Source organism: Chiloscyllium punctatum, chromosome 7 (genome assembly GCF_047496795.1).
Source record: "Chiloscyllium punctatum isolate Juve2018m chromosome 7, sChiPun1.3, whole genome shotgun sequence".
NCBI lineage: Eukaryota > Metazoa > Chordata > Chondrichthyes > Orectolobiformes > Hemiscylliidae > Chiloscyllium > Chiloscyllium punctatum.
In genome coordinates, this window is record NC_092745.1 from 118,669,710 (window position 1) to 118,691,852 (window position 22,143).

General features: G+C 42.8%; 1 protein-coding gene across 2 annotated transcripts in view; it reads right to left on the reverse strand.

Moving 5' to 3' along the window:
* Window positions 1-744: 744 nt before the first annotated feature.
* The window catches only part of LOC140480090 (volume-regulated anion channel subunit LRRC8C-like), a 56,534-nt gene continuing 35,135 nt past the window's right edge, over window positions 745-22,143 (reverse strand). For both annotated transcript variants that reach the window (XM_072574724.1, XM_072574723.1), the window contains one exon: window positions 745-12,891. In XM_072574724.1, the coding sequence (XP_072430825.1) occupies window positions 10,600-12,891 (2,292 nt within the window). In that variant the 3' untranslated portion in view covers window positions 745-10,599. The remainder of the gene's footprint in view (window positions 12,892-22,143) is intronic.

A 22,143-nucleotide genomic window follows, 5' to 3' on the forward strand; every position in this document is an offset into this window, starting at 1 on the left:
CTAGAATATCAAAAGGCTCCACTCGAGACTCACTGTCCACCATGTCTTCCTTTTTTGTGAATACTGAAGCAAAGTACTAGTTAAGAGTCTCACCACTTTGTCCGGCTCCATATATAAATTCTCTATTCATCAAAATCAAACTGGGCTCATACATCAGGAGAAAGTGAGGACTGCAGATGCTGGAGATCAGAGCTGAAAAATGTGTTGCTGGAAAAGCGCAGCAGGTCAGGCAGCATCCAAGGAGCAGGAGAATCGATGTTTCGGGCATGAGCCCTTCTTCAGGAATCCTGAAGAAGGGCTCATGCCCGAAACGTCGATTCTCCTGCACCTTGGATGCTGCCTGACCTGCTGCGCTTTTCCAGCAACACATTTTCAGCTCTGGGCTCATGCATCATCCCACATCCAGCCAGCACTCCAAATATAATTTGTTAGCAAGTGTAATGCAAAGATAAGTGTAAAATAATTCACAACATGCATTTATTTATTACAGCATCAAATAGCTGTGGTTATTTTATGGTTTTAGTATGCCTTCCTCTGATATTTAATACAAGTGTGATGCAGAAGGTTCCATGTTATGGGCTTCTTCTAAAGGTAAGGGGAAAGTTTAGCCTGGTTTAGCCTGGTGCTCCACTATACAGTTATTTGCTGTTCACTTTGCATACAGTTGGACAATGCTACAAATGAAAATGATCAAGACATAAATAGGCAATAATATTTCAACAAATTATATTCTTTTTCCATCAGTTTAATTTCCTTTTTACATGTATGAAATGTTTTTGACAAATTAAAACAGTTTTAGGGTTTTATTGGGGTAACTCCCAGAAGGAATGGACTTGTCCAATAAGTACTGTCTGAATCAATATTAACAACACCTTGTGCAGAGCATAACATTATGTGCCCCAGCACACTGAAAATTCTGTACATTTCCATTAAAAACCAAGTACCAATGCAAGTGAAATAATTGCACAGTTGATAATTGAACACAGTCACAGCTCTCAAACATTGTACAACTTGTTGCATTAAACTAGCCACCTGCGATATATATTTTAAGCAGTTATTTGTATCACAAACAGTTACATTAGAGCTGTCATAGTCTGGGGAATGTTATTGTGCTTCTTTCAGTAGCTACTGTGACTTAAATCCTGCAGTATATGGATGGTTCATTTCTCAAAACACAGGAAGCTGCATAGCGTAGAATTCTTTCATAGAAATAGTACTAATTTTGGCAGACAATTGCACGAGGTTCAATTTAAAACTCTTTTTCACAATAATAAACGACTTTACAGAGTATTGATAACTGAGTAACAGCTGTCTGAAAAGGTTGTAAAAACTGCATTAAATAAGCAAATACATTCTTCATAAATAGGGACTATTAAGTTCATTTATCTTTATACAGCTTTGAATACGCAGATAGATACTATAAGAGTCCATTCAAACAACTGTTAGAGCTGCGTTAAAACATAATCATGTGTGATATTCCTATTCAATATTTAATTTACAAATACAAACATTCACAACTGACATAATCAGCCTTATCATACAGTACTGTCATATCCATATGATACAATAGTTACAGTGTGATAAAAACCAACATTAAAAAAATAAAAAGGCCATTTTGTTCTAAAATCAGTAGTGGACACTCAGACATGACATAAAAAGATGTTGAATGAATAAAATAATGACTTTGGATTTTATAGTGTTCTTCCTTGTTTAAAGATAATTTGGGTTTTCAGGCAAAAAAATAGTACACAAACCCTTTAAGCCTATTATCAAGGATACAAGAAACCACAAATAATTACTGTTTTGTTTGCCATAATGAATAAGTGCATAAGTGAGTGACGATTATATTTTGAACACAAGGTGGCCCTCCTGCAGTTGAATTGGTAGTCGATCCAATTCACTTTACAGGAATGACTCAGAGAGCAGTGCGTTGATCGCATGTCAACAGTTCCACCAGAATTGCTGAACGAGATCTCTGTGATATGAAGAAAGCATGTTTCTTTTGAAGCATATCCAGGCCAAGCATAGCATTGGCACAAAGTGACTTTGTTATGTAAATGACTAAACCTGTGAAACTGTGCTGCAAAGCTCTGAGCTAACTCAGGAGAAAAACAAGTGACACTCCAGTCTCTAGGAGGTCTCACTTTGTTTCATGCCAATCATAAATAAGCCCTTAAAAGAAATTCAGAGTATTATTACTGTCAGATGTGCTTAAGGAACAAATTCTGTTCAGCCACACAAGTAGTGATTTCAAGGCTTTTAACTAATGGCAATACAAGGAAGCTAAACAAAATCTAATTGGTCCATGTACATTATGCAAACACATGTCTTAACTTATAAAACCAGTAGCTTATCATGGAATGACTTTCTTCAAGTATCTTAATGAACAACTTTAAACACGTAGTGACTGTTCTGTCAATCAACTCTAATGTTCTTTGGTTGAACTATTTCAAAATATATTATTTGTTTTAAAGAAGATTTCAAACAGAACAATTCATAGACTTAATATTTTGACTTGTTAGTTCCAGCTTATTTTTTTTTAAATATGCTGATTACAAAAGATAATGCACACTTTTTTTTGAAGCAAAAGTAAAAGGCAGCATCAGTGATAAAGTGCAGAAACCTCTCTTGACAGAATTGGCACAGAGCTTGACAAGCAGCATTTGGGTGAAAAGACAGTAACAAAATCAAACCAAAGCCAAGACTAATGCAATCCTCATTCTCATTAGGCCTGCTTGCTCTGGACGGGTCACAGTGGGAGAACAGAGGGTACTGTCAACAGGGCATACTATCCTCGCCCACACAAGGCTTCTAACTACACAACCCACCTCACACTCCTAAAGGGGCAAGAGAAACAGGTCCATTGAAAACAAATTCCAAATTCTCCTCTAACTTACAACCATTTTGTCTCAGACATAGATTGCCATTCATTTATCTTCACTGGGTCAAAGGCCTGGAACTTTCTGCCCAGCAGTACAGTGACAGCACCTTCAGCTGGAGAGCTGACCTTTACACAAGATGAGACTGATATTAATCAGCTTGTCCCACAGCTATTTATCGCTATTGGGCCCTTTATTGGCTGGAGGTGGGATGGCTGGCCCCATTGGAGGGAAAGTCCCACCTCCAGAAGTTGCTGGTCAATCAAATCTCTGGCACCATTGGGATCAGAGGGACTGGGATGGGGGAGAAATGGACTATTTTCTGAATGAGGATAAAATTCAAAAATCTGAAGTGCAAAGGGACTTGGGAGTATTCTAGTCTAGGATTCTCTTAAGGTAAACATGCAAGTTGAATCAGTAGTTAGGAAGGCAAATAAAATGTTGTCATTCATCTCAAAAGGACTAGAATATAAAGGCAGGGACGTATTTCTGAGGCTTTATAAGGCTCTGGTCAGATCACATTTCAAGTATTGTGAGCAATTTTGGGCCCCATATCTCAGGAAAGATGTACTGGCCTTGGGGCGAGTCCAGAGGAGGTTCATGAGAATGATCCCAGGAATGAAAGGCTTAACAAACGAAAAATATTTGAAGACTACACTCGATGGAGTTTCGAAGGATGAGGGAGGATCTGACTGAAACTCACAGAATACTCAACAGCCTGGACAGAGTGGATGTTGGGAAGATGTTTCCATTGGCAGGACCCGAGGGTACCTGCGTAAAGGGAAGACCTTTTAGAATGGAGATAAGGAAAATCTTCTTCAGCCAGAGAGTGGTGGCTCTGTGGAATTCACTGACACAGAAGGCTGTAGAGGCGAGGTCACTGAGTATATTTAAAACCGAGATAGATAAGTTCTTGATTGCCAAGTGAATCAAAGGGGTTACAGGGAGAAAGTGGGAAAATGGGGTTGAAAAATCTATCAGCCATGATTGAATGATGGAGCAGACTCGATCAATTGAATGGCCTAATTTCTGCTCCTATGGTCTTATGGTCTAAATGCAACCCCACAGAATACAGCTATGAACCACTTTCTCACAGGTAACTAGGAAGATCATTTGAATTAAGAATGCAATTACAGGTTGTTCTGCTCTAATGCAGCAGTTGTGTTCCTTTGCAACCTTGCATTATAGAAAATCATGCTATGGAAAACCGCTATAGAGGTTGCGCTGTAGAAGTTCACGCTATGGAAAATGCACTATATCCATTCAGCAGAAATTTTGTGTTATGCAAACAGCATCGACAATTCATCAATCGTGTTTATAGTCAATTCGTGTGAATTGTCTATAGTCAACACGTTATACCAGAATGACATGTCGGCTGTTGAGCCCCTTGAGCCTGTTCCACCATTCAGTAGGATCATGGCTGATCTGAACAGCCAATAACTACAGGCCCTGCCAATGATGCCTGCATCCCAAAACTCATTTCTGATGTGAAGGAACCTGTGTCATTGGCATCCATAGAATAAGAAGCTCATCTGGATTCATGACCATCTGGTCTTCCTCAATCAACATCGTCAAAATAGATTATCCTGCTATTAATCTCAGAACCTGGTACAATATTGCCTGGATAAGAACAATCAGGAAGATTAAAGGTAATGTGATTCCACACATTTTGGGCAGGTACCAGTATTTCCTCCATTCGTGTTGTTGCTGAGCAACCACAAACACTTGCCACAGAACTGGGCCAATGAAACCCTTGAGGAGTCTCAAGAAGGGAATAAGTTTAAGAAAATTTGTAAGGAGAAACCGGGGAACGACAGACCTGCGAATCTGACTTCGGTTGTGGCTAAATTATTGGAGGTGATTTTACAAGTTAGAATCTATGGACATTTAGAGAGGCAAAAAATTGTTTTGGGGTAGTCAGCGAGGAAAATCATGTTTCACAAACTTGACTGAGTTTTTTGAGTAAGTTACAAAAAATATTGATGAGGGCAGAGTGACAGACGCTGTTTACTTGGACTTCAGTAAAGCCTTCGAAAAGGTTCTGCGTGGTAGACTAATTAGTAAAGTTAGGTCACATGAGATTTAGGATGAGTTTACCAATTGGATACATAATTGGCTTAATAGCAGACCAGACAGCACGGTGGTGAATGGTTGCTTTTCAGACTGGAGGCCTGTGACTAGTGGTGTTCCTCAAGGGTCGGTTCTGGGTCCTCTTTTATTGTTATTTATATAAATGATTTGGATGAGAATATAGAAGGCATGGTTAGTAACTTTGCAGACAAAACCGAAATTAGTGGCAATAGTAGACAGTGAAAAACATTTTCTAGGATTACAAAGGGTCATTGATCAAATGGGTCAATGAGCAGAAAAATGGTAGATGGAGTTCAACTTGGACAAATGTGAGGTATGGCATTTTGGTACAACAAACAAGGGTAGGGCTTATACAATTAATGGCAGGGCCTTGGGTAGTGTTGTAGAACAGAGGGACCTAGAGATTCAGGTACATAATTCTTTGAAATCTGCATCACATGTAGACAGGGTGTTTAAAAAGGTATTTAGCACACTTGCCTTCATTGCTTAGTCCTTTGAGAAGTTGGGAAGTCATGTTGAGGTTATACAGGACATTAGTGAGGCCTCTTCTGGAATACTGTGTCAGTTCTAGTTCCCCCTGTTATAGGAAGGATATTATTAAGCTGGAGAGGGTTCAGAAGAGATTTACCAGGATGTTGCCGGGTATGGAAGGCTTGAATTATAAAGAAAGGCTGGATAGGCTGGGACTTTTCTCACTGGAGCGTAGGAGGTTGAGAGGCAATCTGATAGAAGTTTATAAAATACTGAGAGATATAGATAGAGTTCATGGATGTTATCTTTCCGTAGGATGGGAGATTTCAAGACTAGGGAGCACATTGTTAACGTGAGCGGAGAGAGATTTTAAAAGACTTGAGGGGCAATTTTTTTACACAGAGGGTGGTTCGTGTGTGAAATGAACTCCCTGAAGAAGTGGTGGATGTGGGTACAGTTACAACGTTTAAAGGATGTTTGGATAAGTACATGAATAGGAAACTGGTTTGGAGGGATATGGGCCAGGAGCAGGCAGGTGGGACTAGTTTAGTTTGGGATTATGGTCGGCATGGAATGGTTGGACTGAAGGGTCTGTTTCCATGCTTTGTGACTATAACTGAAGGAATACTGGCTCTCCCAAAATTATCTCTTTGGGCTGACTACGCCTTTTGTTTTTTAATTATTTTTCAGCATCCTTAGTATAAACAAAAAAAAAATCAGAATTAGCTTGGCTCCATTAGTTTCAACAGGAACAGAACTCTAGTATAAGAACTAGAGGGGAAAGTGAGGAGGCCGTTTTCTCCTTCACAGCGAGTTGTCACGGTACCCTAGACTAATGGAAGCAGATTCCAGAGCAGCCTTCAAAAGGGAAATGGGGATATTCCTACAGAAAAAAGCAAGGGAATGAGATTCATCGAGTGGGTCAGCTGGCACAGACACGTGAGGCCAAATGGCCATCTTCCAAGTGTTCAATAGTTTCCGCATCACACATAGTCATTGTACAATGCAACTTCCATAGATGGGAAGCAAAGCTAAATCAATTGGTCCTTTCAGATAACATGGGGCTCTCTTCAAAACAAAGGATGTGAATCACCTTTCTGAACTCCTAACACGCTATCATAACAGAAACAAAATTCCATTTCACATGAGTTAACACTTCCATAACAATAATGCATAGAATAATATCCCAAAAGGATATTAATGGTTTATATACTTACAACACAACAATTACTTTAATCGCTGTACTCTCTCAGCTAAAGTCACAAGTCACATGATACCAGCTTATCGGTTTTTTGAAATTACAAGTTTTCGGAGCGCTGCTCCTTCGTCAGGTGAAGTCAAGACTTTGAAGGGGCATCTCTTTTGGTTGGAAGTTGAAACATTTTGGAATTTGGCCACAGCTTGAAACCCCAGTTGGTGTTATGCTGAAGCACACTGAAGCCAGTGCTCCACCTGCACAAGTGGGAGGCATCACATCTGCACGTTTCTGGTCATCTGCTCATTATCACATTGCTAGTTTGGGACTACTGTTGACTGTAAAGAGCTTTGGCTTGTTCTGAGTTTCTGAAAGCTTGAAAATTTGCATTAATATATCACCTTTAACATAATCAGACAATGAAGTAATATTTGACACCTAGCCACATAAGGTAGCATTAGGGCAGTTGGCCAAATGCTTGGTCCAAGAGGTACCCTTTGACGAAATATTTAAAAGGAGAAATGGGAGATAGAAAGGGGGAAGAGGTTGAGAAGGTAAATTCCAAAAGTTAGAATTGAACCAGCTAAAAGCATAGCTATCAGTAGTAAAGCAAGTAAAATTAGAAATTGGAAAAGTACAAGTCTGACAGGGAGTTGTAGAGCTGGAAGAAATTCCAGACATGAAGGAGAGAGATGGACATGGAGGGAGTTGAAAACAAACATGGGAATTTTAAACTAAAGGCATTCATTAACTGGGAGCCAACCTAACAAAATGAACTGGATTTGGTGTGAATATGGACACATAAACAGAGCTTTGGATGACATCAAATGCAAGACTTTCTTTCTTTCTCAACTAGGTTGTCAGAGAGTTGACATGAGAAACAGAAGAATATATGCCTACACAAGGACAGAGAATATTCAAAAGACAAGTGAAAGTACAATGATCTCATACGATAACTAGTAACTGATGATGGAGTGACATCTGTACAGATTGGCCAGCGGCTATCAGCTTAAGCTGAATGATGGTTACTTGGCATAAGGTGCAGTGAGGAGTCTAAAACTGAAGAACAGGGCAGATAATAAGATTTGTGTGTTAAAGACCAGGTAAATTCTTGGCATTGTTGGAAAAACAGACCTAAACACGAGATTCTTCTTCTGCCTTGGCTAATCCTGTTGCACACAGCTTCTGAGCAAGATAGTACAAGTTGTGGCTTCCTGCTTCTAAGATTTCAAGCATAAAAGATGAAGGATTATATTTGTTTTTAATTCCAGGGATTGTAAAGCAAAGTGTAAAATGAAAGCCCTCTACTTTTCGCTGTGCACTTTTAACCCAGAGCCAGCAGACACTGTCTGAGGATATGGTTAGGAGGGCATCGAGGACTGAAATGAGGAAAATGTCTTCACCCAGAGAGCAGTGAGTCTACAGAAACCTCTGACACAGAAAGTGTTTGAGGCCAAAACACTGAAGTTTTCAAGAAGGAGTTAGATCATAAGGCTAAAGAGATCAATGATATGGGGAGAAAGCAATAACAGGGGACTGAGTAGGATGATTAGCCATGATCATATTGAATGATGGAGCAGACTCGAAGGGCTGAATGGCCTACTCCTGCTCCTATTGTCTATGTTTCTATAAGTAGCTTTGAACGTTTTTCTTTTCACTTTTCTCTCATTTGTTTTCATTTAGATACAAAAGTAATTCTATTTGTGGTAAATTAACTTTGAACCAAAACAGTCAAGCATTAAACTGTGTGTACAATCTCCCGTTGTATAAAGTTTGGAATGTTGTTTGTCTAAAGCGTGGACCAGAAAAAGATCCATTGGTCCTTTCATCAAAATCAACTGCTACATCACCCTTTCAACATTTAATTCCTGAATAATGACTTTATGATACGACTAATGTGTAAACGTTGAGGAAGGAAGCTTTAAGATTTCCCCTTGACAATTAAGACGACGAAACTCAATTATCTGGACTCTTTTAATGCCTTAATATTCCTGCTAAGTGATTTCCATTTCACATTAATGCAGGAGCTGCATAATACGTTGGCATTAGCTTAGCTCTCTGACCAGGTCAAACCCATCAGCAGTGTGTGTGTGTGTGTGTGTGTGTGTACCCTCTGCAGTTGAACCAGTGGCTAAGTACTACTTTGGGCTGGACATGAAGGTGCCTTTGCTTTGAAGAAAAGTCATTATAAATATTTAGAAAACATTAAAAGGTGCTTTAGCTTTCTATTAGGAATGCGGGAATACAAATATTTTACTGGAAAACTATGATAGAGATGTGATGCAAAATCCTGACGACAGGAAGGCAGGCTTTGTGGATAGAAAGTGCGTGCAAATGTCGGTTGCTGTTGATACACCTGGTTTGGAAACCAGAGTTAATCCTTAGTTAATTCAGTATAAAGACTGACTGCTACACATTCTACACTAACATCCTGGTTTGCGATTTAGTTTTATGATTTTCTTTATGACTTAGTTTGAGTAATCTCAGATTGGCAGACTCACATTTTTATATTTACATTCCAAATGGCCCTCTCCCACAAATAAGATAATTAATTATATTGTACATCTTATATGCATATATCGATATAGGTACATGGGGATGTTTAGTGCTTTTTAAGATATTTTGCATAAAAAATAACTTGACATTTGACCAGGGTGAGGCCATATACTTTGAACTCCTGTCATAAATCCTCCTAATTACATATTTGACTACATCATACTGATCCTATCATCCTCTGCCAGCCTACATGTAATTGTTAAAAAGAAATTTTCTTTGTAATGTATTGAACACTTCTTATTTACCAACACTTCTCCAGCAGCAGTTTGGTCTCTTGTGTTCTGCAGTCTCATAGCCACTATACTGAGATGCTATAACACGGTTATAGTCATCCATTGCCCCATACACTGTACAGATGCAGATCAATCTGACAAGATTTTGCATCAGCGTACCTCAGTTTCCAACTCCTATGTTTAGCATTAATTCCTCTGCAGCCTCCATTTAACAAGGGGCATCTAGTTTCCTAATGAAGGGCTGTTGCCCGAAACGTCGATTTTCCTGCTCCTCGGATGCTGCCTGACCTGCTGTGCTTTTCCAGCACCACTCTGATCTAAACTCTGGTTTCCAGCATCTGCAGTCCTCACTTTTGCTTAAGTGGCATCTAGTCCCCACACAGCCTGTAACCCTCCAGTATCCCGTCAGCAAGTACGACCTCACATTGGGTTACAACTGAACCATAATGACAACCCCTTTGTTTTTAGTGCAAAATCCTATTTTCCCTGCTAGTACATTGCAGTGAAAAACTGATAAGCAATGAGCATTTGAATCAGTTGGCTGATATATTTTCAGTGTTTTAGTGGCATGATATACTAGCCTGCACAGCAGTTTTGGGCATTAACACCCTATAAAAGGCACATTTCACTTCTTTTCATTAAATAAATAAATTTGGGAGAAATCGCTGTCTCGTCTCACCACAGACTTCTGATTTTATATATTAAATATCTCTTCTTCTTAAAAAAAAAAGGCTGGTCACAAGTTCACAGACAGAGATTTCTGTCAGTCATATCCACACTGATAACTTCCTTTCAGTGTGGGAAGGCAATGGTCTGCTCTGGTCAGGTTTCTCTGGCATGAAGCCAGAAGTTTTATAATGCACTAAAATCCATTGCTTAAAATTTGTTAATGACAACAGAGGCGAGCCGCAAATTATCCAATCTTCACCGATTCAATCAGATGTTTCACACAGCGCAGCTAAAAGGAGCATGATGGATTATAAAATACAAGATTAATGTAAAAATGTCGGCAGTGACTCTCTCTCACTCTCTCAAGTTATACAACTTACAAGGAAAATAAGCAAAAAAAAAGACCACAACTAGCTCACGACAGACTCACCCATCAAGGGTCACGTGATTCTAAAAGTGGTGACAATATGGCTGACATTTAGACTGTCCCTTTTGACCCCACATTCTACTCCGTCTTCATCTGTTCCCTGATGTCGGATGGCAACACATCAAACAAGGCGTCCTCCACCAATAGACCGCTTCGCTTCAGTGCCCGGCATGCGCCCAGCTCTGCAGGCAACCCCTCAAAATGGTTCCCCTTCAGCTCCAGCAGCGTGAGGTGCGCCAAGTTGCCGATCTTTGGGGACAGGACGGACAGGTTGTTCTTGCCAATTCTCAGTGCCTTCAGCTTCTTGCAGAAGTACAGCTCATCGGGCAGGCTCTCCACCTTATTGCCGGTGATGGTGAACTCCTGCAGGTTCTGGAGGACGCCTATCTCTGGCGGAATGAACCGGATATCGTTGTATCCCAGGTCCAAGGACCTCAGCTTGTTGCACAGGAAAAGATGCGAGGGCAGAACCTCGATCTTGTTGTGGTTGAAGTAGAGACGCTCCAAGCTCGAGAGCTTCTTGATGTGCTCCGGGATGTACATGATGCTGTTGTGCCACATCTTGAGGCAGGTGAGCTTGCGGCAATGCTGAAAGCTGATGATTTCCTCGACGGATTTCAGATTGTTTTCTTTCAAGTCCAGCTCCTGAAGATTAATCAGGCTGAAGACAGCGTGGGGTATTCGCTCCAGGTCACAGTGGATGAGCTCCAGCTCAGTTAGGTTCACCATTTTCTTCAAGCTGTTGAGCATCACCAGTTTGGTGCCATCATTTTGAACGCGCAGTGTTTGAAGGTGACTGGAAGTTTCAACGATTGTGGGTGGGATTTTGGTCAAGTTGCTTTTAATGCAAAGGACCTTGAGGCTTTTGAGTTCCCGCAAGGACTCCAGGGTGATGTTCTTGGAGAGGTCAGGGCTCAAAGAGCCTTGAAGATGCAACTCTTCCAAACTCTTCAGCCCATACATCCAGTGTGGGAGCTCACGGATGTCGTCAAACTTGACACGGAAGACCTTAAGGTTTTCCTTCAGGAACGCCAGGGCGGCGCTGTGGATCTTGACTGAGCACTGGTACAGGGAGAGCTCCTGAAGGTCCACCAGCTGCACAATGGTGGCTGGGATGGTGACATTGTTGATGATCTCCAGCTTGAGAGACTGCAACTCAGTCAGTTCGAACACTGTGTCTGGCAACCCCGACAGCATGAAAAGCTGTAACTCCAGCCGGTTCTCAGCGTTGGTCTGCAGCCGCTGCCGGAGTTTATCCGGGGTCCACTCGTTGTTCAGGTTCAGCTGCTTCAGTTTGTTCTCACTGACCTCGGACAGGAAGACCGCAAACCTCTTGGAGTACAGCGGGTCGTACTGGTCTATCAGGTGCAGCATGAAGGCGAAGTCATTCTTCACATCTGGGATGTCGTCGATCCCAGTCTCTTGGCGGACGTACTCAAAGGAATATTCCTTAAGAGATCGGTAAAAGAGCCAGTACAGTGTGTATAGGCAGGTGAGGCCGTAGACACTGACAAAACACAGATAGCAAATGGACAACTTGGAGAACAGGTGGGCCATGGTGTGATTGCAGGAAAACTTACAGTAGCCAGTCATCTCCTGGATGTTGACCTCGCAATCCACAGTGAAGTTGACTTTAGAGACCAGGATGCTGTTATATGCAACGATGAAGATGAACTTAATGACTTTAATGATGGTCTGACGGACATACATGGAATATAGAAGGTCTCCTTCCTCCACGTGAAGTCGGAATTTTTTGACTTTTTCAAACAGTGCCTTTGCTTGCTCACCTTCCTTCTTGTCCAGGGCACTGACCGTTGGCTTCTCCACCACTATCTTCTCGGGAATAGAGCGCAAGGACTGCGTTTTCACCAGGTTGCCTTCGGTGTTGGGCAGCCCCGGTGCCACTCGGACCTGGTGACTCTTCTGGCTGCTCTTACTGTCCTTCTCCTCGGGATTTTCGCCGGAGACCTCGGACAGGGCGCGGGTGGTCCACAGCGAGTCGAAGCACTTGCCCAGGATCGAGATGAAGTGCTCAATCTTCGAGCTGGAGCCAGGGAATTTGAACCAGAAATTGCTGCACAGCATGAAGATCAGAGTATGTATCAGGACGAGATAGGGAAAATACTTGGCATACCAATGCAGGGCACGCTCATAGCACATTTGGTTTATAAAGCTGTACTGCTGAAGGTCAAGGTTTGTTTTCAGTCCCTTCATTTCAATTGAAGTGTGAGAGGCTGGGCGTGATAGTGGCAACATTGCTGGTGTTACAAATTGACCTGAGGAAATGTTGACCAAGGTTTGATTTTGAACAGGGTGAAGATTGTGGGGTGAGATACGCTTTGGGAGGCAAATTATCTTGTCTTGCATGACCTGGGAGAGAGACAGGTAAAGAGAAACACACCATTAGAGGGTATAACCTGTCAGCAAGTTTAAATAGAATGTTTATCAATGAATCATATAATCACAGCGATTAGTGCACAAAAAGAGGTCACTCAGTCTCAAGGTTGATCTCAGCTTTTCACTCAGTTACATGCAGTCACCACAGACTATAAAAACATTAACATGGATTTGCATGCAATGAAGAATTAACTTCTGTTTACAAAAAAAAATCACAATGTGCCTTCCAGCCAGATAACTACTTTTGAAGCACTGAAACACACATACACAGGACTTAGATGTAACCGTTGACCATGGACCCACCCGTTGACCCGTGGACACAGCCTTAGAATTAGAGGGGGTAAATTCAGTACAGAAATGCGGAGACATTTCTTCAGCCAGAGAGTGGTGGGCCTGTGGAATTCATTGCCGCAGAGTGCAGTGGAGGCCGGGACGCTAAATATCTTCAAGGCAGAAATTGATAAATTCTTGATGTCACAAGGAATTAAGGGCTACGGGGAGAATGCGGGTAAGTGGAGTTGAAATGCCCATCAGCCATGATTGAATGTCAGAGTGGACTCGATGGGCCGAATGGCCTTACTTCCGCTCCTATGTCTTATGGTCTTCTGGACAATTCGGCCCTTCAGATCTGCTCTGGCATTTGACTGCTTATCTGATTGTGCACCCAACTTTACTCTCCTAGTCACGTGCTACAACCTGTGGGACTCCCTTGTCAATCCTGAATCTAACCCAGCCTCAACCAGGTTTACTGGGCCCTCCACTACTATACTGTGAGGAAGGGAATTACACAGAGAGAGGTCTGAGAGGAAAAAGAAGTACAATTTGCAAAAAGAAAGATCTCACAAAGACACAAATTAGATTCCCTACAGTGTGGAAACAGGCCATTTGGCCCAACAAGTCCACACTGACCCTCCAAAGAGTAACCCACCCAGACCAATGCACCTAACACTATGGGCAATTTAGCACGGCCAATTCACCTAACCTGCACATCTTTGGACTGTGGGAGGAAACCCACACAGACACGGAGAGAATGTGCAAACTCCACACAGACAGTCGCCTGAGGCTGGAATCAAACCCAGGCACCTGGTGCTGTGAGGCCTCAGTGCTAACCACTGAGCCACCGTGCCACCGTGGACAAATGACAACAAAACATCCCTGCTATTTCTGTGATAGTGACTGAGGGTTAAGTTTGGTCACCATATAGAATTACATTGAATAAAAAAGTCCAGAAACAAGCCATTCAGCGCAATCAGTCCACGCAAGCTACACAGGACCTTCCTCCAGCTCCCTCATTTTGATCAAAAGTACTTGGAGTCAAGGAGATATATTGGGCAGAACAGGCCCTCTCGCCCATAGGGTCTGTTCTAACCAATCCTACATTAATCCCATTTCCCAGCACTTGGCCCATAGCCTTCATGTTCAAATGCTTACCCACATACTTATTAAAGGTACCTTCCCAAGCAATGCCTTCCAGATTCCCAACACCCTCTTTTTCTCAAATCCCAATCAAACCTCATGCCTTATAATTATGCCTCCTCATTACTGACCCTTCATTAAAGGGGAACACTGCTTTCTATTCAAGTAGGCTCTTATTGATAGAGACTGTATTCTTGCAATATGTCCTGATGAGTGCAGAATGAAAAACATGTGTCTTTTTTCATTAACTCTCAAGTTCTGTACTGCCAAATAGCTGTAATTATCTGGTGGATTCTCTAAAACCACATAATCCATTTTGCATTTTTATTACAAGGGATAACATAAGCATTGCCATGTTAGGTGGATATCCTGCTGGAGGGAAAATCCCACTACTGCCTGTACAGCTGGAATTGGTATAACCATGTAGATCTATTATGATTTTCATCTTTACTGTACTGCCTCTACATCCTTTAAATGAAGTGACGATCAGCACTGTACTCAGTACTCCAACTGTTTGGCTATTCAAAGTTTGATCAAGCTTAACATAATTTTTCATTTTTCAAATGTATCCCACGAGAAAATAATCTATATGCTTGATTTGCTCCATTAAGATGATTACTGGAGAGTGTGTCAGGAACAGCACTAGGTGTACCTCAAACTGATGTATCGAACTGCTGAAACTACAGCACAGAATTACTTGCATGTTAAACAGCATAACCATTAAGTCTCAGAAAACACTTAATGACTCTATCCCAACTAAACTCTACAGTCCTGTGCTGAAGACAGTGCCCAACACAACAGCCTTCAATAGTGTTAAATTCTATAAAGCATCCTATCTGGATGCACCATAGCTTAGTAATGCAACTACCTTGCCCAAGACTGTAAGAAGTAACAGAGAGTTGTGAATGCAACTCAGTCCATCATGAAAACCACCCTTCCTTCTATTGACTCTTCCATTGGGCAGAAGATACAAAAGTTTGGAAATGCATACCAAAAAATTCAAGAATAGCTTCTTCCCTGCTGTTATCAGACTTACGAACAGATCTCTTGTATATTGGAGTTGATCTTTCTCTGCACATCCTCTGGAACTGTAACAGTATCCTGCATTTTGTTCGGTTACCCTGCTGTATTTATGTAAGGTATAATTTGCCTGGACAGCACGTAAAACAATATTTTCCACTGTACCTCAGAACATTAGTCAATAATACATCAAACCAAAAATAATCTTTCTCTAGATAAGGAGTCCAAAAGTTCTTTACGATATTCCAGGCATTGTCTGAATATTGCCTTGTATAGGTTTAGCAAGACCTCCCTATTTTTATACTCACTCCCTTTAAAAGCAAGGCCAGCATTCCATTTGCTTTCCTCATTACTTGCTAAACTTGGATGCAAACGTTTTGTGATTTATGCACAAGGATCCCCAAATCGCTCTGTGTTGCAGCCTTCTGCAATCTCTCTCTGTTCAAATAATATTCAGCTCCTCTATTCACCTGTCAACATGCATAACCTCACATTATCCATCTACCTGGTGGAAACCAAACAGAGCAAATTGAGCAGGCTATTTCTCAGTAAGTAATGCTTGATAGCACTGTTGATGGACTGGTTCAACTGAAGGATCTGTTTCCATGCTATATGACTCTGTGACATTAAAATAGGTGGTCTAATAGACAGCAAAGAAGGTTTCCTCAGAATGCAATGGGATCTTGATCAGATGGCCAATGGGCTGAGGAATGGCAGATGGAATTTAATTTAGATAAATGTGAGGTGCCGCATTTTGGAAAGGCAAATTGAGCAGCACTTATACACTTAATGGTAAGGTCCTGGGAAGTGCTGCTGAACAAATAGACCTTCGAATGCAGGTTCATAGTTTATTGAAGGTGGAGTTGTAGATAGGATAATGAACAAGTCATTCGATACACTTACCTTTATTGATCAGTGCATTGAGTATAGGAATTAGGAGGTTAAGTTGCGATTGTGCAGGACATTGGTGACACCATTTTTGGAATACCGCATTCAATTCTGGTCTCCCTGCTATAGGAAAGGTGTTACGAAACTTGAAAGGGTTCACAAAAGATTTACAAAGATGTTGCCAGGGTTGGAGGGTTTGAGCTGTAGGGAGAGGCTGAACAGGCTGGGTTGTTTTCCCTGGAGTGTTGAGGCTGAGAGGTGATTTTATAGAGGTTTATAAAATCATGAGGGACATGGATAGAGTGAATAACCAAGGTCTTTTTGTGAAGAGGACCCATGTGGGCAATTTTCCACAATGTTGGGTAGATGCCAGTTTTGTGGTTGTACTGGAACAGCTTGGCTACGAGTGCAACATGTTCTGGTGCACAAGACCTCAGTACCAATGCTGGAATGTTGTCAGGGCCCATAGACTTTGCAGTATCCAGTGCCTCCAGCTGCTTCTTGGTGTCATGTAGAGTGAACTGAATTGGTTGAAGACTGATATCTGTAATGATGGGGACCACTGGAGGAGGCCGAGCTGGATCATCCACTTGGCATTTCTGACTGAAAATGCTTCAGCCTTATCAACTGCCCTAGTGCCTGGGAATTATTTTTCAGGGAATTTTTTTGTCTCACCAGACAGTGCATCACTTCCTGGAGTTTCAACCTGGACTGTCTTGAGTGGGACGTAAACCAAGAACTTACTGATCCAGAGGCAAGACTGATACCCACTGAGGCAAATGAGGCAGACCTATAGCACTGCAGAGAGTTTTTTCAAACTGTGATGTTCTTGTAATTAAGGCAATAAGTGAAATTTACCAAATATTCATTGCTTTAGTTATTATCCAAAGAAAAACCACCAGTCAACAAGTACGTAAATATATAGATTTATTCTGTCGTATGAAAATTCTCAGGGGAAATTTCATACAGCAAAATAAATCTATAGAATGAGATTACAATGGCCCCGTGACAAGTTCATGTATCTACTGCTTTTAATAATACCATTGCAATCCAGAAGATGGCAGCACATCCCCATCAATGAATGAGCATCACTGATCATAGTCTAAAAGTGCAAACCACTCAACCTGCACATTTTGTTTCACAGAATCCCTACAGTGTGGAAGCAGGCTATTTGGCCTAACAAGTCCACACTGACCCTCCAAACAGCATCCCATCCAGGCCCAACCCAACCTGTAACTCTGCATCTCCCACGGCTAACTCACTTGTACATCCCTGGACATCACGGCAGTTCAGGCAGCATCCAAGGAGCTTCGAAATCGATGTTTCGGGCAAAAGCCCTTCATCAGGAATAAAGGCAGTGAGCCATGCTTCAGACTCACTGCCTTTATTCCTGATGAAGGGCTTTTGCCCGAAACGTCGATTTCGAAGCTCCTCGGATGCTGCCTGAACTGCTGTGCTCTTCCAGCACCACTAATCCAGAATCTGGTTTCCAGCATCTGCAGTCATTGTTTTTACCTGGACATCACGGGGCAATTTAGCATGGCCAGTCCAGCTAACGTGCACTTCTTTGGACTGTGGAAGGAAATCGGAGCACCTGGAGGAAACCCACATAGATATGGGGAGAATGTACAAACTCCACACAGACAACTGCCCGAGGTTGGAATCAAACCCAAGACCCTGGCGCTGTGAGGCAGCAGTGCTAACCACTGAGCCACTGTGCCCGAAACTTCATTCAACTATCAAGCAATATTCAAACATCTTAATGTATTCAATATATAGTATTTAATAAACTATTTTAAATACATGTCCAGCACATTTACTGGAATGTTTTAGGTTCTACAATCTAAATGTGATCTAATGAAAGTAAATTCACCATAAGCCCAGAGGATGATAGAGTTGTTCTCTTATAAGAGACTGGTCCCAATAACTGGGAGGTTGTGCACTTTGGTTGGAAGAATAAAGGTGTAGACTATTTTCTAAACCGTAAAGGCCTTCGGAAATCTGAAGCACAAAGGGTCTTTGGAGTTCCAGGTCAGTATTCTCTTAAGGTTAACAGATAGGTTCAAATGGCAGTTCGGAAGGCAAGTGCAATGTTAGCATTCATTTCAAGAAGGTTACAGTACAAGAGCAGGGATGTACTGCTGAGGCTGCGTAAGGCTCTGGTCAGATTACATTTGGAATACTGTGAGCAGCTTTGGGCCACGTATCTAAGGAAGGATGTGCTAATGTTGGAGGGGATTAGTGGTGCTGGAAGAGCACAGCAGTTCAGGCAGCATCCAACGAGCAGCGAAATCGACGTTTCGGGCAAAAGCCCTTCATCAGGAATAAAGGCAGTGAGCCTGAAGCGTGGAGAGATAAGCAGGGGGATGGGATCCGGACTTGTAGTCCAGCAAGTAAGCTAGCTGTGTGTCAGGATGTCCAAGACTGTAGGGAGGCTGTGGAGAAGGTAGCACTGACAGGGACTACTTGCGGACACAGAGATGGGCTCAAGTGCGTATACTTCAATGCAAGGAGTATCAGAAATAAGGTGGGTGAACTTAAGGCGTGGATCGGTACCTGGGACTACGATGTTGTGGCCATCACGGAAACATGGATAGATGAGGGACAGGAATGGCTATTGGAGGTTCCTGGTTACAGATGTTTCAGTAAGATTAGGGAGGGTGGTAAAAAAGGAAGGGGGGTGGCGTTGCTAATTAGAAATGGTATAACGGCTGCAGAAAGGAAGTTTGAGGGGGATCTGCCTCTGGAGGTAGTATGGGCTGAAGTCAGAAATAGGAAAGGTGCAGTCACCTTGTTGGGTGTTTATTATAGGCCCCCCAATAGCAGCAGAGATGTGGAGAAACAGATTGGGAAACAGATTTTGGAAAGGTGCAGAAGCCACAGGGTCGTAGTCATGGGCGACTTCAACTTCCCAAATATTGATTGGAAGCTCTTTAGATCAAGTAGATTGGATGGGGCGGTGTTTGTGCAGTGTGTCCAGGAAGCTTTTCTAACGCAGTATGTAGATTGTCCAACCAGAGGGGAGGCCATATTGGATTTGGTACTCGGTAACGAACCGGGACAAGTGGTGGGCTTGTTAGTGGGTGAACATTTTGGTGATGGTGACCACAATTCTGTGACTTTCACCTTGGTTATGGAGAGAGATAGGTGCGCACAACAAGGAAGTTTTTACAATTGGGGGAAGGGAAATTACGATGCTGTAAGACAGGATTTGAGGAGCATACGTTGGGAGCATAGGCTGTCAGGGAAGGATGTGGTGGAAATGTGGGACTTTTTCAAGGAGCAGATACGACGTGTCCTTGATTTGTATGTACCGATCAGGCAGGAAAGAAATGGTCGTGTGAGGGAGCCTTGGTTGACGAGGGAGGTTGAATGTCTAGTAAAGAGGAAGAAGGAGGCTTACATAAGGTTGAGGAAACAAGGTTCAGACAGAGCAGTGGAGGGATACAGGATAGCCAGAAGGGACCTGAAGAAAGGGATTAGGAGAGCTAAGAGAGGGCATGAAAAATCCCTGGCGGATAGGATCAAGGATAACCCCAAGGCATTCTATGCGTATGTGAGAAACCTGAGAATGACGAGAACGAGGATAGGTCCGATCAAGGACAGTGGTGGGAGACTGTGTATTGAGTCGGAAGAGATAGGAGAGGTCTTGAACAAGTACTTCTCTTCAGTATTTACGAACGAGAGGGACCGTATTGTTGAAGAGGAGAGTGTGAAACGGACTGATAAGCTACAAGAGATACCTGTTAGGAAGGAAGATGTGTTGGACATTTTGAACAACTTGAGGATAGACAAGTCCCCCGGGCCTGACGGGATATATCCTAGGATTATGTGGGAAGCAAGAGAGGAAATTGCAGTACCGTTGGCAATGATCTTCTCGTCTTCACTGGCAACTGGGGTGGTACCAGGGGACTGGAGAGTAGCGAATGTTGTGCCCCTGTTCAAAAAAGGGAATAGGGATAACCCCGGGAATTACAGGCCAGTTAGTCTTACTTCTGTGGTAGGCAAAGTAATGGAAAGGGTACTGAGGGATAGGATTTACGAGTATCTGGAAAGACACTGCTTGATTAGGGACAGCCAGCACGGATTTGTGAAGGGTAGGTCTTGCCTTACAAGTCTTATTGAATTCTTCGAGGATGTGACCAAGCATGTGGATGAGGGTAGAGCAGTGGATGTAGTGTACATGGATTTTAGTAAGGCATTTGATAAGGTTCCCCATGGTAGGCTTATGCGGAAAGTCAGGAGGCATGGGATAGAGGGAAATTTGGCCAATTGGATAGAAAACTGGCTAACCGGTCGAAGTCAGAGAGTGGTGGTAGATGGTAAATATTCAGCATGGAGTCCAGTTACAAGTGGAGTTCCGCAGGGATCAGTTCTGGGTCCTCTGCTGTTTGTAATTTTTATTAATGACTTAGAGGAGGGAGTCGAAGGGTGGGTCAGTAAATTTGCAGATGATACAAAGATAGGTGGAGTTGTGGACAGTGAGGAGGGCTGTTGTCGGCTGCAGAGGGACTTAGATATGATGCAGAGCTGGGCTGAGGAGTGGCAGATGGAGTTCAACCCTGCCAAGTGTGAGGTTGTCCATTTTGGAAGAACAAATAAGAATGCGGAATACAGGGTTAATGGTAGGGTTCTTGGTCAGGTGGAGGAACAGAGGGATCTTGGGGTCTATGTACATAGATCTTTGAAGGTTGCCACTCAGGTGGATAGAGTTTGTAAGAAGGCCTATGGAGTATTATCGTTCATTAGCAGAGGGATTGAATTCAAGAGTCGTGAGGTGATGTTGCAGCTGTACAGGACTTTGGTTAGGCCACATTTGGAGTACTGTGTGCAGTTCTGGTCGCCTCACTTTAGGAAAGATGTGGAAGCTTTGGAGAGGGTGCAGAGAAGATTTACCAGGATGTTGCCTGGAATGGAGAGTAGGTCGTACGAGGATAGGTTGAGAGTTCTCGGCCTTTTCTCGTTGGAACGGCGAAGGATGAGGGGTGACTTGATAGAGGTTTATAAGATGATCAGAGGAATAGATAGAGTAGACAGTCAGAAACTTTTTCCCCGGGTACAACAGAGTGTTACAAGGGGACACAAATTTAAGGTGAAGGGTGGAAGGTATAGGGGAGATGTCAGGGGTGGGTTCTTTACCCAGAGAGTGGTGGGGGCATGGAATGCGCTGCCCGAGGGAGTGGTAGAGTCAGATTCATTGGCGACCTTTAAGCGGCATTTGGATAGGTACATGGATGGGTGCTTAATCTAGGATAGAAGTTCGGCACAACATCGTGGGCCGAAGGGCCTGTTCTGTGCTGTATTGTTCTATGTTCTATGTTCTAAGCTAGAGGAGGGTGGGGGTGGGGAGAAAGTAGCATAGAGTACAATAGGGGAGTGGGGGAGGGGATGAAGGTGATAGGTCAAGGAGGAGCGGGTGGAGTGGATAGGTGGCACCCACTGTACTCTATGCTACTTTCTCCCCACCCCCACCCTCCTCTAGCTTATCTCTCCACGCTTCAGGCTCACTGCCTTTATTCCTGATGAAGGGCTTTTGCCCGAAATGTTGATTTCGCTGCTCGTTGGATGCTGCCTGAACTGCTGTGCTCTTCCAGCACCACTAATCCAGTATTTGGTTTTCAGCATCTGCAGTCATTGTTTTTACCTAATGTTGGAGGGGGTCCAGAAGAGGTTTCCAAGAATGATCCTGGGGAGGAAGAGCTCGTCATACGAGGAGCAGTTGAGGACTCTGGGTCTGTACTGATGGAGTTTCAAAGCATGACGGGAATCTCACTGAAATGTACAGCATACTGAGAGGCCTGGATAGAGTGAAGAGGTTGCTGCTAGTAGGAAAGACTAGGAGCCATGGGCATAGCCTCAGAGAGAAGGATGACCCTTTAGAACTGAGATGAGGAGGAATTT